Below are 16393 nucleotides of genomic sequence, written 5' to 3'. Positions count from 1 at the left end.
ATTTAACCTCTTTGAACCTTATTTTCTTATCTGGAAATTGAGACCCATAATCTCTTCCTACTTTACAGAGTTACTGCAAACTGAAATGAAATAACTGATGTGAGAGCATTTTTAAAACAGTAAAATGGTCTACAAATACCTGAACCTCTTATACTGTGAATTGGACATTCAAAATGACTTAGCCGTGAAACATCCACAGAATTTCCCAATGAGTTTACACAGGTTATTTCAAGTCTTCCTTTACTAGCCATTTCTTCAAGGGCTTTTTAAAGAAAAGTTTACATTTTTAAAATTATGATCTTTTTGACTTCTTATTTAAGCAAAGCCTAGCAATTTTAATCTTTAATCAGCTCCACTAAGTATGGTTTAGTGAAAATGTTTTAAAGGGAAAACTTTGCAAGGACTTATACCTCCATCAGTAGGGGCATTTGGGATGGGAGAAGGCACAGGAAAACCCTACAGGGATTGGAACCAAGTTTGCCAAGACTACATAGACTAGAATGTACTGACTTTCAGATAAGGTACAGGACATTATAAGAAACCATGATTTAACTTCTCAACCACCATTTCTTTTGTTTTTTTCCCCCCCAATTGTTGAGGAATGGATAGATTCGTGACATCAACTGGAAGCCACAGCCATGTTGGCAATCAAGAATACCTTGGGTGGCAGTAAATCTGGCTAAGCTCATGTGTCTATGCTACACGTCTCACATGTCACAATATCCTCATTCCTGTCATTAGCGTCTAGCATAGAAGAAGGAAGTGGTTGTGATTCTCACTTAAACTCCCTTATCTTGGAAAATAGCATGGATTGGTCTCACATTCTGTTCATAACAAGCGAGTGATTGATGGCTGAGACTACACATAAATAAAAATGCAGCAAGAACTTACAAAGCTTATATTCCAGCTAGTTGCCAATCATCCTTTTAACCTCTTTCTTGAGAGTAGGGAAACGAACACTTGTTCTTCTTGGGGAACTTAACTCAGATCAAGAGTTAATGTTTTTGGATCCTGAATAATTCAAGTTTTGAAAGATTCCTTAAGAATTCACAGTAAACACACTATATAAACCCATAAATTATTTATTTTCGTTGCCCTGTCTACTTTTGGAGACAAGTGATGGTGCCACTCAATATTTTTCTAAGCAAAACGTTATTTATAGTTGAGTAAGAAAGAAATAATATTCTAAAGTAAATTTACATGACAGGTTATGAATTTCATATGATAAAAGACAGACATCTTGAAACCCAATAAACATAGTTTCTTATTCTTATTTTATATAGGGGAAATCAAGAACAAGTTTAATAGTATGGTTAAAAACTCACCACACGTTTTTCCCGAAAGTCTATTCCTACTGTTGTGATGAACTTGGGATTGAATTTATTATCTGTGTATCGATAAAGAAATGTCGTTTTCCCCACCCCCGAATCTCCAAGGGCCAGGAGTTTGATCAGATAATCATAGTCCCCATCGGTCATAGTGATGGTCTTGGTGGGCCTGTGTAAGAGAGGAACAATAGTATGTTGTGATTAAAATTGGTTTTCCTTCATCTTCCTTCAAAACACAACATAAAGGCGAAAAACAAAGGTGAAAAATTTAAATGCCTCTATTCTGCCAAAGTCTGAATTAACATGTTCAGAGCAGCTTCAGGAGTCAGGGCACATTTAGTATTTCACTCTGTACAAATCTTTTACATCATGTCAGTTGACACAGAACAAAAAGGTATGTGGTACCCACCATAACCATTGCTACAGCAATATAGAACTTAAAGTAAAAAGTCGTAACTTTCTGTTTTAAAGCTAGAGCCCTTTGGGATCAGGAGTATGGTGCTAGGAAGAGAAGAGTCACCAGGAATAGAAAAACCTGTTCAAGATAACACAGGTACGCTAGAGAGAGACTGAAATTCTATATAGGTAGTCGAGAAGAAAAGCCTGGGGAAATATTTTGCATCTAATCATGCAAGATGAGCTTTGTACTATGTGCATACAAAATATTCCTTTTTAATTTTAAAATTTAACAACTGGTATGACAACCTTTAAAAATATTGATTTGAAATCATTTCAAAATCACTGTTTAAAAATCTTCTGTTTTGAAATACAAAGCCTCTGTTCTCCAATGGCAAATCTGCTCTATTTGGCAAGTCTGCTGAGTATTTTCCAGGCCTTGAGAAAGGGGAAGCAGTATTAAGAGGCATAATTCTGCTAATATTTCTCCTGACTGAAGGAACCGTGTCACTGGCCATTTCTTCCAGTGCCCTAACCTCTCCTGCCTCTGCCTTATTTTTTCTGTTGTTACACTGACTATGGGTGAGGATGCACCTACAATGGTAATGACACCAAGACTACCACCACATGCATTTCAATGACACCATCACCTACTAGGTGAAATTTCCACTCCTGAGTTTAGCAAAATGATTTGCTATTTAGTACAACTTTCTGATTCATGGCTTATAGACATGTTTGTCATATCCTTATATACATGAAGGCCTATGAAGATTTTCCTAGAATGGGGAAATTTCTCTCCTTGCTATGTGAGAAGGAGGACTAATTCCCTCACTTCTACAGATCCAGAAATCATTGTACTCTGGGAGTTCTGAAGTGATGAAAATTAAATTTCAACAACAGGCTATTCCATGGACATATCTAAAAATTTCTAGGTAATTCTAATCATTTTTTACATGTAGTAAAATCATGCACATGTTCATCAACTTAAACAAAACTTTATTTTTTACATTGTCACTTTAGTTAGTGGTCAAAACTAGAAGATTTCAAGTCTTTGAATAAATAATCATGAAGATGCTAATTAGGTACTTCGCAAATCAGAATCATTACATTCAGAAGACTTGCAATTTTTTTACATTAGAATTTTCTAAAATTCTGCTGCTAAGTCCTACCAAATTTATCATGGGCATATGTTTCTTTAATTAATGAATGTATTTGGAGGTAAGGTGTTTTGAGAGCTGCCAATACGTACTTTTGTGCTAAAGCTTTCCTCCTCTATAATATACTTTTTTCACTGAGGACTCCCAGGGTGGATGTTTGCTGGCCCTGAATGTTCTCTTTTTCTTTTTAAATATCTATCCAAAGTATAATCATTGCTCAGGAAGAGATGCTCAGCAGCCATCAACAACCAGCCTTCCATAATAAAAGGATACAGACATCTCAGCTACTGAAGCGAAATTCTCCTTGGAAAATGTCTGCATTGATTGACTGTCTAGCTGTGACTGGTTCTGAGTTTGGATGGTTCTAAAGATCTTACTGTGTAGTTGAAGACGTTGCTGCTCCTACTCTTTGAGCCAAATGGGTTACTAGAAGAGATTGCTGCCGACGCAGTCTGACTTGCCCTCATTTAAGGTCAATCACCACTACCATCACTCTACTTATCTCTCCCCACCCTCCCTAACACTTGCTCATGTGAAACTCTTCCGAAGGGTGATAAAGTCTATCATTTCACTGGTAGAATTGGATGAAACTGCTAATTCTCTTGGAAAAAGAAAGAAATTAATATTCATTCTAAGATATGTGACTAAAGCCAAGTTTTTCCCTGGGCATAAGCCTTGATGATCAGAGGGAAGAAACTGAAGCCACTGCCTAAATATAAGATAAAGTTGGAGGATACTGTGGATCCCTGCAAAAATGAAAATAATAGAGTCAACAGATACAACAGCGTACTTTAAAATTTTGCTTAAAGTTAACTATGTTTTTTGCAATACCTTTTGTGACAGTGTCAAGAAAGGCTAGTCTTGAGCAAATCTAGTTAAATATCTTCAACATATGGTATCAGGCCCAAAGATGAAAACTCAAAAAATATAATTCATAATTTAGTTTCTGACAAGGCATGCATACACTTAAAAGTTAATAAAGGATGCAAGAAAATATAATCTTGCAAGATGGAACATGATTAATTGATAAATAGTCATGCTTTTAGTTCAAACAAAACAGCAACCTTCATGGACTGCAGTGTCTGAGAAGATTTTGTAGAGGAAGATGAACTTGCACTTAACCTTATAGCATAGAGAGGAATTAGGTAGGAGGAGAGGAGATACAGGATTATTGCAAGGGAGATCACTTTCCACTAGTGGAATAAGACTCACTGCTTGCCAACTACGTCATCTGCCGCATATTCCTGATCTGCAGCCAAGTTGTTCTTTGTTGTTGGTACATAAACCCGCCTGGGGCAATATGGGGTTGCCTCCTAGTCAGACTCTAATCTAGAGTGAACAATCCAGGCTGACATGGATCAATTCCACTGTGGCCCACACTCACTGTTTTCTGTATGAAGAGTTGTGGACCCTTTGTGGCATTTAACAGAAAGTCCACCCGAAATGAATGCAAAGCTTGGCATTATGGAAAAACTTTTATTTAGTATCTCCAGTAGACTATTTAAAGAAATTGACATATTAACCTAGGCATGAGAGAGTTCGTCTCTAACTTTCTTTTGAAAATGAATTTTATTTCTCACTTTTATATCACTACTCATGAAGAAAATTCTTTTGCATTTAGTCTGGTTCCTCTTTTATTGCCATGTGATTTTTCTGAGTCCTAAAATCATATGACCTCAATATTCTATCCTCGGCACAGCAAATACAACACCACAAAGGAAAATAAATGCCTTGGCAAGATTTCCTTTTCCAAGAACTGGGCTAAAAAACTGATCTGGGAAGGATCAAAAAGAGGACAAGTTTAGCAGTATTGTTTATTCCTGCACAATGATTGATGGTCTTGTCAGTTCTTGGTTCTATGGATCTAAAAAGGAAGAAAAAGCCATTAGATTGCTGTGTTTCAGGAAACGGGTCTGACACTCCGCCATTATCACTGTGTCACAAGCTATACCACAAGAGCCAGGAGGTCTTTTAGATACAGAAACTGAAGTGTCATCCTCAGAGCCCTTCATGGGAAGGTAAGGGGCTGGGAAGAGTAAGGAAAAGAATCTAAAATCCCCATGAGGCTCTGTTTAATGAAGAAATCTTAAAGGTAGAAGGAAATTAAGTAATCATGTGGTCTAACCTTCAGTTTATCGATGAGAAGTCATGTGCAGAGAAGTTATGTGACTTGCGGGGTGACAGTTCCCAACAGAGGAAAATCCAAGATTACTGTTCCTTATAATTTGAAATGAAAAGTGGGTAAGATAGGTAGAAAGTAGAAATGTTTTCATTCTATGGAGGAAATACTCATTTCTCTGGGCGTTGACAGTCACATAATTTTCATAGTTAGAATATCTCAAATGAGGTTGCCCATAGTTTCTGTCTTTTTTTGCTCTGTTCTGCTTCATTCTTGTTCAATGTAAATTCCATTAGCTCAGGAATTTAATGTCCTTTGTCCATTGCTGGATCCACAGAGCCCAGTACAGTGGTTGGCATATAGTAGGAGATCAATACATATGTGTTCAGTGTATAAGTATATTTAAGTTTCTCAGAGCCATGCAAACGTCACGATTAATGAAATTAATCTTTCAGGAATTGGTGGAAGTGGTGTCCCTCCGAGTTCAGGACTAGAATTCTCCTTCCTTCTTCATCTGTGAACATTTAGACTAAATGATTAAATGTTCACCACGGTACTTTCCAGGTCTGGCTTCCTGAGCTCATTTATCTATTTTAAGTTGCACAAGAATATAAAAACCTTCTCAAAATAGAATATTTATACCTTCAGAGGAGCAGTTTGAAATAACCTGGGAAAAGAGAAAGTACAGAGGGACTATAATTTTTGAAAGTGAGATCTGTGCTGTCGGAGAGCATATAAACTTGTCAGTTGAATAGGTCAGGGCTCAGAGAACTGGGTTTTCTGTGAAAGCATCCATTTGCTCGTCTAACACACACTCATCGTTCCCCTCTTATTTTGCATGATATTTTCCGTGGCTCTGAGCAGATTCTCTGCTTTCTCTACTGGAGAACTTAACAAATGCCACAGATACGTGTGGATGACTACTGTACAGATGGACTTGCCCATGCAAACTTCGGTGTTCTTTGCTAGTTCTCCAACTAACAATCTTAAGAATGTCATGACTTTGTGACTTAAACTTATTAAATTAATAAACAATAAATTAATTAACAAACATTATTAAACCTAACGTTCTTAAGGCACTTCGGAAAGTTTAAAATAGTAGACAAGTAAAGTATCAGTGAGCTTACTTTGCATTCAGTGTAGACGGTTTCAATAGAATAAAGCCGTCAAGGATAAAATGGACAGACACTTAACATTTCTTCATTTATCTTTATTGGATGGGTTTGTGTTGGGCTCCAGTAGGTACATTTTGAGATCTGGGACTTTCATAGGAAGCACTTAATTGAGTGACAGCCTGAAGGTGGTTCTCGTTAACTGACCTTGAAATACTACTTCCCCCACCATTCATGTTCTGAAAGTTAGAGTTGAACTAAGGACAGTGGAAGGACTCTAGGGACCTGTGGTCTTGCATGAGTAAAACAGAAGGCATTTTCTGGAGGGAGGAAAGGAGGAGTCAATTTTTTACAAATAAATTTTCTTTAGTGTTTTCTACAGCATTTTGCTCTGTTAGGAAGGTTTATTGAAGAGAATTCTTTATTTTTCTTTAGAGATTGGCACCTGAGCTAGCAACTATTGCCAATCTTCTTGTTTTTTTCCTTCTGCTTTTTCTCCCCAAATTCCCCCAGTACATAGTTGTATAGTTTAGTTGTAGGTCCCTAGTTGTGGCATGTTGGATGCTGCCTCAACATGGCCTGATGAGCAGCGCCATATCTGTTCCCAGGATCTGAACCAGTGAAACTCTGGGCCGCCGAAGCAGAGAGTGCAAACTTAACTACTCGGCCACAGGGCCAGCCCAAAGATAATTCTTCTTAAAGTCTATTTAGAATTATTGGACATGAGCCTATATGGAAGATTCAAACCAAATTGTAAATATAAATCAACATCAAGTTAATCAAACAACTTTCATTTAAGCTGACAGTAGTCTACGTGGCTACTGGAGCAATCAAATCTATTTTAAAAAATAAAAGTGTCCATTTTGTTTCACTCTGTGATCAAAGGATCTAAAGTAACAGAGAGAAACCAAGAATTGATTGAGCTCTGAAGTTCAGCTTACTCACCCTGAAAATAAAGGGTAGAAATTCTAACACAAGCCAGCTTTAAGTTGATTTCTCTCTATCCATATATCATTATTTTCACATACTAAACTTACTTTTTTTTTTCTTTTTTTGAGGAAGATTAGCCCTGAGCTAACTACTGCCAGTCCTCCTCTTTTTGCTGAGGAAGCCTGGCCCTGAGCTAATATCCGTGCCCATCTTCCTCTACTTTATACGTGGGACGCCTACCACAGCATGGCGTGCCAAGTGGTGCTATGTCCGCACCCGGGATCCGAACCGGAGAACCCGGAGAAGCGGAACGTGTGAACTTAACCGCTGCGCCACTGGGCTGGCCCCCTAAACTTACTTCTAAGCCAATAAATAATCTTATTTCTCTAGATGCTTTTTTTTTTTGAAAGTAACACTTTTTTTCTTTGGCTTAATTCTGTGGTATCTGTAGAAATGATATGAAGTTTTTCCTTTTTTTCTTTCCTTTTTATTAGAAGAAATTTCAAAAATATGCATAATTTGAGGGAACAGAAGTGAACCCCCATATACTGATCGCTCAGTTTCTAAATTACCAATAGATGGTCAATCTTGTTTCATGTACCCAAAACTCTCCCTCTACCAGATTATTTTGTAGCAGATACCAGGCATCATAACATTTTTTTTCATGAATAATTTAATGCATATCTCTAAAGATTGCTCAGCTTAGCACTGTTGACATTGTGCATACCATAGAAGAGATTGTCAAACATTTGGCTTCTTGAGAATTTGATAGGTCAAAAATCATATATTAATACTGTTTTAACCTGTATTTCTCTTACAATGATCTAAGTCAAGCATCTTTTCATATGTTTAAGGGTTATTTGTATTTCTTTCTCAGTGAATGGAAGGCTCATATTGCTTGTCCATTTTAAAAAATGGTTTATCTGTTCTATTTTTAGAATCTCTTTGTATATTAGGGATATTAAAACTCTGTTACGTTGCAAATACTTCCCATTTATCTCTTTACCTTGCTTGTGGTATTTATGCCATCCAAAGACTTTTGTTGTTGATGTTGTTTTGGTGAAGGGGAAATAGACCCTAACTGGGTCTATTTCCAGATTTTTCTCTTCTGTTCCACTGGTCTGATTGTCTCTTCATACAACACCAATTTAAATATGATTATGCATATAATATTTAATATCTGAAAGGGTTATCCCTCCTCATTGTTCTTCTTAACATTTTTATTATATTGAATTTTCCTGTCCAAAAACGTGTCTTCCATGTGGTCAAGTCATTTATCATGACTTTCAGGATTGCCTTATGGTTTTCCTCATACAGGTTTTAGATATTTCTGTAAAGTTTACACCTAAGTATTTTATTTTCTTTGCTTTTGTAACTTGAGACTCATCTGTCATCTGTTTGCTATTGTTTTGTTGTTTATACAATGATTTTTGTGTATTGATTTTATTACCCAACACTTAGTTAAATTTTCTTGTTATTATAGTGGTTTTTCAATTCGTTATTTTGAATTTTCCAGATGTACAATCATATCCTTCATTAATAGGTATGGTTTTAGTTCTTCCTTTCAAATTCTTATGCTTCTGTTTATTTTCTCGTGTCTACTTTCACTTTTTCACCTCTATTATAAAGCTAAAAAGTAATAGAGACAGTGTGCATCCTTGTTCCTGATTTTAGTTGGAAATTCTCTAGTACTTTCCCATTAAGCAAGATGCTAGCTGCTTTTAACATGAGGATACCAAATTTGTCAATTAGCCTTTCTTCTTCCGTTGAGATGATCTTCTGACTTCTCTCCTTAGCATGATTTTATTAATAGATCTCCTAATATAGCAACATCTTTAGCAACATTTCTGAAATAAATTTTACTCACTCATGATGTATTATCTTTTAATGTGCTGTTGGGTTCTGTTTCTTGCATTTTATTTAATTTTTTCATCAGTATTAATAAGCAAGATTTATCTTGCTTTTGAAGCACTCCGGTTTTGAGCTTAACATTACATCCACTTCACTGAAAGAATATGAAAGTTTTCCTCTTTTTCCTGTGCTCTGGAGTAGCTTAAGTATCATTGAGATTATTTGATCTTTAAATATTTGAAAGCATTTCTATGTGAAGCCATCTTGTCCTGGAGATTTTCTGTGGGGTGTTTTTTAAATTACCTTCTCTATTTCTTCTTTGGTAATTGATCCATTTAGTCCTGTCTCCACTAGGATCAATTTTGCAAAGTTGTAATTCTGTATAACATTAACCATTTCATCTCGGAGTTCAAATGTACTTTATGGAGTTTTACAAACTACTCTCAGATGATTTTTAGAATTCCCTCTGTTTTGATACGTATTTTTCTATTTGACACTTCTAATTTTGCATATTTGTACTTATTTGTGGAAGGCTTTGGAAAACCAATGAAAGTACTGGTCTTATTAGCTCAAGGGTTTATTTCAATTTTCATACGACAGCCTATAGTCCAGTAATCCTATTTCCTACTACCATTAGTTTTCCCCTCAGAATAGCCTCTCTACCTCTACTCTTTATCTTCTAAATTCAGTTATATCTACAATTTCCTTGTTCATGAGTTCTTACACTTCTCCAGTTTTACTCCAGTTTCTAGACACCCACAGAGAACATAGAGCTGTGGGGTCAAGTTCTAGCAGACCATGGAATTCTGGATTTGAAGTTGCTAAAACCCAAATTTGCTCAAGGAGTATTCTCACTGAGAACCGTGCAGCTTGCCAATAATCCTCAAAATCAGGACCAGGGTAGGGCTATTCCCTGATCTAAGACATTTTTACCTGAATTGAAAGAGCTTTTCAATCACTCTGTTTCCTAATATGGAACCATGCAGATCAATGCTTTTCATGTGTTTCCCTACAATTGAGTCATTACAGCTCAGCAGGAGCCAGCCGAGCACAAAGCTATTTCGTCCCCAGTTGAAGCACGATATTGACAGGTGTTCCAATGGCATCTTGCCGAGAAGGACATGAGAGCTATGGCCTAGCATTATCCCTGAAGCTCACAGGCATCCCTGGATAGAAAGCAAACCCCTAACTGATATGTGCTTAAAAATATTGTTTAGCAGACATGCCCCAAATCTCAGGGTTAGTTAAACTGATTCAGGCTTTTGGCTTCAGATGAGTAAATGGTCAGCAGGAACAAAATAGTACTTTACAAAGTTGCTGTTTCACATTCAGAGAAACTTCTCTAAAGGCTTGTGCTTATAGGTTAAGGGTAATTTAGGAATATTTCTAAATGTTGATAAACTGAAAACTTCTTTAAAAAGAACTTCATAGCCTTCTTGGAAACTTAAACATGCACAGTCCCATAATATGTCCAGGGTCACACTGTGGGCATAGGCCTTGAATCTCACATATGTTGTCACTGATCTGTCAGCTCGTCTTGCTGGCATAAAGTCCAACCTGATTAATAAATCTCATGTTCTGTCTCCCTTATGGGGATTAAGCTTTTTCTTTTAAGTTTTCTTTTTCCTGAGGCAGATTAGCTCTGAGTTAACATCCGCTGCCAATCCTCCTCTTTTTGCTGAGGAAAATTGGCCCAGAGGCAACATCCATGCCCATCTTCCTCCAGTTTATATGTGGGTTGCTTGCCACAGCATGGCTTCATAAGCAGCACATAGCTCCATGCCCAGGATCCCACATGGCAGACCCCAGGCCACTGAAGCAGAGCACGTGAACTTAACTGCTATGCTATCTGGCCGGTCCCAGGATTCTGCTTTTTTGATTAAAAACACTCAGTGATACAAAACTCTAGAGTGTTGAGAATTTCACTTCACATATATGCCTTTATTTTTCTGGATTTACAAAATTAAATAATAGACATTGTTATAGCTAAGATAGCACCATGGAAAGGATACCTATTTTATATCAGACCTCCTGTATAAGTTACCTCAAACTCACAAATTCCACTTTTGAAAGAAAGCCACACAATTACCACAATAAAGATTGTTTAGATATCTTGATAACACCTGAGAGGGTCTTTCACTGAACTGGCCCATACCTGAAGCGTTTGTTGTCTGTTCCTTTGCAGTATTTCTAGACCCACTGCAAAATAGTTTTTGTTTTGTTTTTCTTTTTGGTGAGGAAGATTGGCCCTGAGTTAAAAATCTGTTGCCAATCTTCTTCTTTTTGCTTGAGGAAGATGGTCCCTGAGCGAACATTTATGCCAATCTTCCTCCATTTTTTGTACGTGGGATGCCACCATGGCATGGCTTGATGAGTGGTGCGTAGGTCTGTGCCCAGGATCCGAACCGGTGAGCCCTGGGCTGCCAAAACGGAGCACGTGCACTGAACCACTACCTGACTGGGCTGGCTCCTGCTGCAAAATAGTTTTAAGCATTTAATATTAACTTACTCAACTTCAAGGCCTGGCTTTGGCATTTCCCTCCAAAATCTCCAAAAGAAGCCCAGTGGATGCTGACATGTCTCTGTAATGAGCAAGTGAACCAAAGAAGAACTTTCACTTTAAAGGTACACATTAGCCTAGAGCTCACATTGATGATTTAAAGAAAAAGTTGGCTTCTAGCCCAATTTACAGTGTATTAAGCCACTTTTATGGCTTGGAATAAGAGCATCTTTAGATATTACTCAAGTTAAAGGCTTCATGACATTCAAAATTAGAAACTTCATAGATGCCTCTCTACAATGTTACAATGTAGGATTTTATGACTGGTAAGAATCATGCTCAGGCAATTCTAATAGAATGTACCAATTAACAGAATTTTCATATACATATAATTATTTTTACCAGAGAAAGCAATTTGTGACTATGAAGACAAAAATGCTGCACACCAGACAACTGTAGCAAAAATAACAAAAGTATCAAACTATTAGAAAAGGTATTTGTGACAACTCAGATGATAACAGAATGCTATCTAACAACAGTTACATTGCCTTATTGTATATTAGGCATCATTCTAAGCACAAATTACTAAGGACGAATACATTTAATCTTTAAAACAACCCAACAACACTACAGATTCAACTCAATCACTATCAAAATCTAGCTGCCTGTTGGCAGAAATTATAAGCCGATGCTAAAATTCACATGTAAATGCCAGGGAAATGGAATAGTCAAAATAATCTTGACCTAAGAACAAAGTTGGAGAATTCATATTTCCCAATTTCAAAACTTATTACAAAATTACAGCAATCAATATAGTGTGGCATTGGCTTAAGGGTAGCCATATAGATCAATGGAATAGAATTGAGTCCAGAAATAAACTCTTACATTTATGGTCAATTGTGCCAAGGTTGCCAAGACAATTTAATGAGGAAAGAATAGGCTTTTCAACAAATGGTGCAGTGGCAACTGGATAGCCACTTTCAAAAGAATGAATTTGAACTCCTGCCTTACACCATATACCAAAATTAACAGAAAATGGATCACAGGCCTAAATGTAAGAGCTAAAACTATGAAACTCTTAGAAGAAAACATAGGAGTAAATACCTATAACCTTAGATTGGGAAATAGTTTCTTAGATATAATACCAAAGGAATTAGTGACAAAAGAAAACATAGATAAATGGATTTCATTACAATTAAAAACTTTAATGCTTCAAAAGACACAATGAAACAAGGCAAAATACAACCCCCAAACTGGGTGAGAATATTTGCAAATCGCATATCTGACAAAGGACTTGAATCTAGACTATATAAGGAATTCTTACAACTCAATAATAAAAAGACAAATAACCCAATTAAAAAATGGATGAAGGATTTAAATAGATATATTTCTCCAAAGATGATATATAAATGGCCAATAAGCACATGAAAAGATGCTAAGACAGCATCAGTCATTAGAAAAGTACAAATCAAAACCACAATGAAATACCACTTCATACCCACTAGGATGATTGTAATAAAAATATGAACAATAACAAGTGCTGGGGGAGCTGTGGAGAAATGCAGCTCTCCTATATTGCTGGTGGGAACGCAAATGGTGCAGCCACTTTGGAAAATAGTTTGCTACTTCCTAAAAAGGTAAACATAGAGTGACCCTAAGACACACCAATTATACTCCTAGGTCTACACCCGAAAGAAATGAAAACATATATCCCTGCAAAAACTTATATAAAAATGCTCATAACAGCCTCAAACTGTAAACAACCCAAGCATCTATTAGTGGATGAATATATAAACAAAATGTGGCATACCCATACAATGGAATATTACTCAGCCAAATAAAGGAATGAAGGACTGACATGTGGCACAACACAGATGAACCCTGAAAACATTATGCTAAGTGAAAGAAGCCAGAAGCAAAGGCTACATATTTTATGATTCCATTTACATGAAATGTTCAGAGGAGGCAAACCCATAGAGACAGAATGTAATATACTGTTTGCCAGAGGATGTAGAGAGGAGGAATGGGGAGTGACTACCAGTGGATATGAGGTTTTCTTGGAGGCGTGATGAAAATGTCTGGATATATATAGTAATGGTGGTGCATCTTTGTGAATATACTAAAAACCACTGAATTGTATACTTTAACAGGATGGATTTTACGGTATATGAATTATATCTCAGTAAAGCTGGAGGTCGGCCCCATGGCCAAGTGGTTAAGTTCGCAGGCTCCACTTCAGTAGCCTGGGGTTTGTCAGTTCAGATCCTGGGTGTGGACCTACACACTGCTCGTCAGGCCATGCTGAGGCAGTGTCCCACATAGAAGAACTAGAATAACTTAGAACTAGATATACAACTATGTACTGAGGTTTTGGGGAGAAAAAAAATAATAAAGTTATTATTTTAAAAACCCAACAAGCTAAGAATATTATATTTTATTTTAAAAGTAATTGATTTGACCTAGCTCCACTAGGTAGGTGTTAATTAATCCCTGTTTATAATGAAGCCACTTATTCATAAGTGTCATGTGTATTCAAATAATGATACTCTCCTGAAATCTAACGGAAAGGGCCTGTAGAGTATACTCTATGAGCCTAATTCTCACAAATAAAATAATGTCTTATTTAAAGACTATTCAATATTTGATAGGGTCCTGATAGCCCACCTACTGAGCAAATGTGCTCACCAATCAGGACCGAGTAATGGAAAATCACTGAGAAACAGCAGGGCCGCTTGGTTATCAGGACCCTGTGAAACAACTCTGGAATGTAACTTGAGTGCACACACAATCCAGTGGGTCCCCACCCTGACTGATGGTCAATATTCCCTGGGAGGTTTACAAAGACAAACTCTAGAGCCTCTCCAGAAAGGCTAAGCCAGAATCCCTCCAGGCAGATCCCAGAACCTGGAGTTGAAACATCCCACTAAACGACAACAGAAGAGCAGCCAGGTTTGGGAGCCATTTTTTCCCATCATCATTCTTTACCTTGACACACATCTATAGGAAACTATTCCTGAAGGTCGAGACTCTGTAACCCCCTTCAGCAACTCATTCTAGTATAGACAAACCCATTGATCAAGAAAGGAGTCAGTTTATCTAGTTCCATCCTGTTACAGTTTAGAGCAATTTCCTCTTGCTGATTGTGATCAGCAAAGCTTGGCATACAGCAGTGGATTCCTTCTTTTGCTGAGACCCATTATTACAATGCCCTTAAAACACTTTATCAACTACATAGAATTTTGTTCCTTCACATATTCTAAATTTTGTTTCCCTGAAAATTAGTAGCCCCAAAACATTATTTTACTCACTCTAAACACATATACTACATGCACTGAACATGTTGCACAAATGTTTGGATTCAACAAATTAAGCTACAAGAATTTTTTGAAAGATTTAGTATTTGACCTGAAAAGCTATTCCACTTGTCTTCATAAGTGGGCTGCATGACTTACTATTTATAAAGGAGTTATACCTTTTTTTTTTACACTTTCCTAGGTCCTTTTAGCCAAGACTTCAGCTGGGAGCAAGAAAAGTAAAAGTTAAATTCCTTCAAATTATGCAAAGCTTTATATTGAAAGCATCTTTGACATCTTATATCTCTTTCAGGCTGGAAATTCTTGTGATGCAATAAAGGAGATTAATAAGTATACACAAAGAGGCCAACACCTCCCTAAGATCAATCAGCAAGACCAGAAAATGGGTTTTCCAACTTAGCGGTTCTCAAACTTGGCTGCTTTTAAAATTACCTGATGCCCAGGCCATATGCCAAACCAAGTAAATCTGAATCCTGATGATGAGATAAAAGCATTAATATTTTTTTCATTGCTCTCTAGATGATTTCAATGTGCAGCCAAGTTTCAGAACCACTGCCCCACCTCTTAGCCCAGAGACTCCCCACTGCCGATGGATGATTCCTAGTTTGAACAGCAGGAGGTAACCTCAATCTCACACTAAAGGTAATAGGAGAGAAGAGTGGACCACATTGATGAAGACATATCTTTTCCTAAGACAGTGGCTAGTTGGGAAAATGGTTCTTTTCCCACCATAGGCACTGCCTCAAAAGGCCAAGCAGCACCAGCACCAGTATCTCAACTGTTCCTATCCCTCATCATGAGAAGAGCATGCCATCCTCTACGATGTCGGTCAATCCATCTCTTTTCTCCGTAGAGGTATTTGATACATGAAAGGACGTTAAGTGTATATCTGTAAATTGAATCTTCTACTCCTAAACAACGTCTCCCCATGGAAAAAGATATGGTGTTAAGTTATAGATGTTCATTTAATAAGATGTTTTACTAAGTTTTCAGACATTGGCCTCATAATCTTGCAAACTGGGTTCATTTTCCAGTTGGCTGCTGCTTTGCGGAAGTCATGCCAAACTCTGACTGCTCTGCTTCACTATCTGAGAAAGGGTTTCTAACCAAAATATCTCCCCACAAAGTCTGCCTCCCTGTGAGGAAGCCAAATTAGACAGCATCTATGAGTTCACAGGCAAATATCCATGAAAATAAGATGAGTGCCACGTGATTACAATTTTCTCACTTAAACATAATTCTAGGTAATTCATAGAATAAGAACGATAAAAAAATCCAAGACCTCTTTAGGAAAAGAATGTTGGTTGGTCATTGTTTTGCTGATATTTAACCAGAAGCATTTTATGAGCTTAATAAATGCTGGAGAAGAGAGATTATATCTACAAAGAATGGAGTTAGTCCAAAGAAAGTGCTTATTTGTCTCACAAGGGCTTTTTCGACATTATGTAGGTGCTTATGTTAATTGAAATTTCTAAATTGGAATTTTATTTCTACAATACATAAGGTTTGAGGCTGAATAGAAAATAAAGAAGGCTATTATACGTGGTTCTTAACCCTTATGTGGTTGGGGAGAAAATAGACAAATGTTAAGTCCCTTCATCTCACAAGTTATTTGAAATGAGGTCTACACCAAAAAATTTAAGGCTCTAAGTCTGACAGGTGTTCAGAGGAGAGAGAAAAACTCAT

At 37.0% G+C, this 16393-nt stretch overlaps 1 protein-coding gene across 6 annotated transcripts in view; it reads right to left on the bottom strand.

Annotated features, from left to right (window-relative positions):
* Window positions 1-16393, bottom strand: part of RAB27B (RAB27B, member RAS oncogene family) — a 157991-nt gene that overhangs the window by 11094 nt on the left and 130504 nt on the right. For 4 of the 6 annotated variants that reach the window (XM_070627627.1, XM_070627628.1, XM_008514645.2 and 1 more), the window contains one exon: window positions 1326-1497. In XM_070627627.1, coding sequence (XP_070483728.1) covers window positions 1326-1478 — 153 coding nt within the window. In that variant the 5' untranslated portion in view covers window positions 1479-1497. Of the gene's footprint in view, window positions 1-1325; window positions 1498-11402; window positions 11476-16393 lie in introns of all 6 variants that reach the window. The other 2 variants (XM_070627626.1, XM_070627629.1) reach the window with 1 other exon arrangement.

The sequence above is a fragment of the Equus przewalskii genome, chromosome 7 (assembly GCF_037783145.1).
Source record: "Equus przewalskii isolate Varuska chromosome 7, EquPr2, whole genome shotgun sequence".
NCBI lineage: Eukaryota > Metazoa > Chordata > Mammalia > Perissodactyla > Equidae > Equus > Equus przewalskii.
The sequence above is the reverse complement of the archived record's forward strand: the minus strand, read 5'-3'. Positions and strand labels throughout refer to the sequence as shown.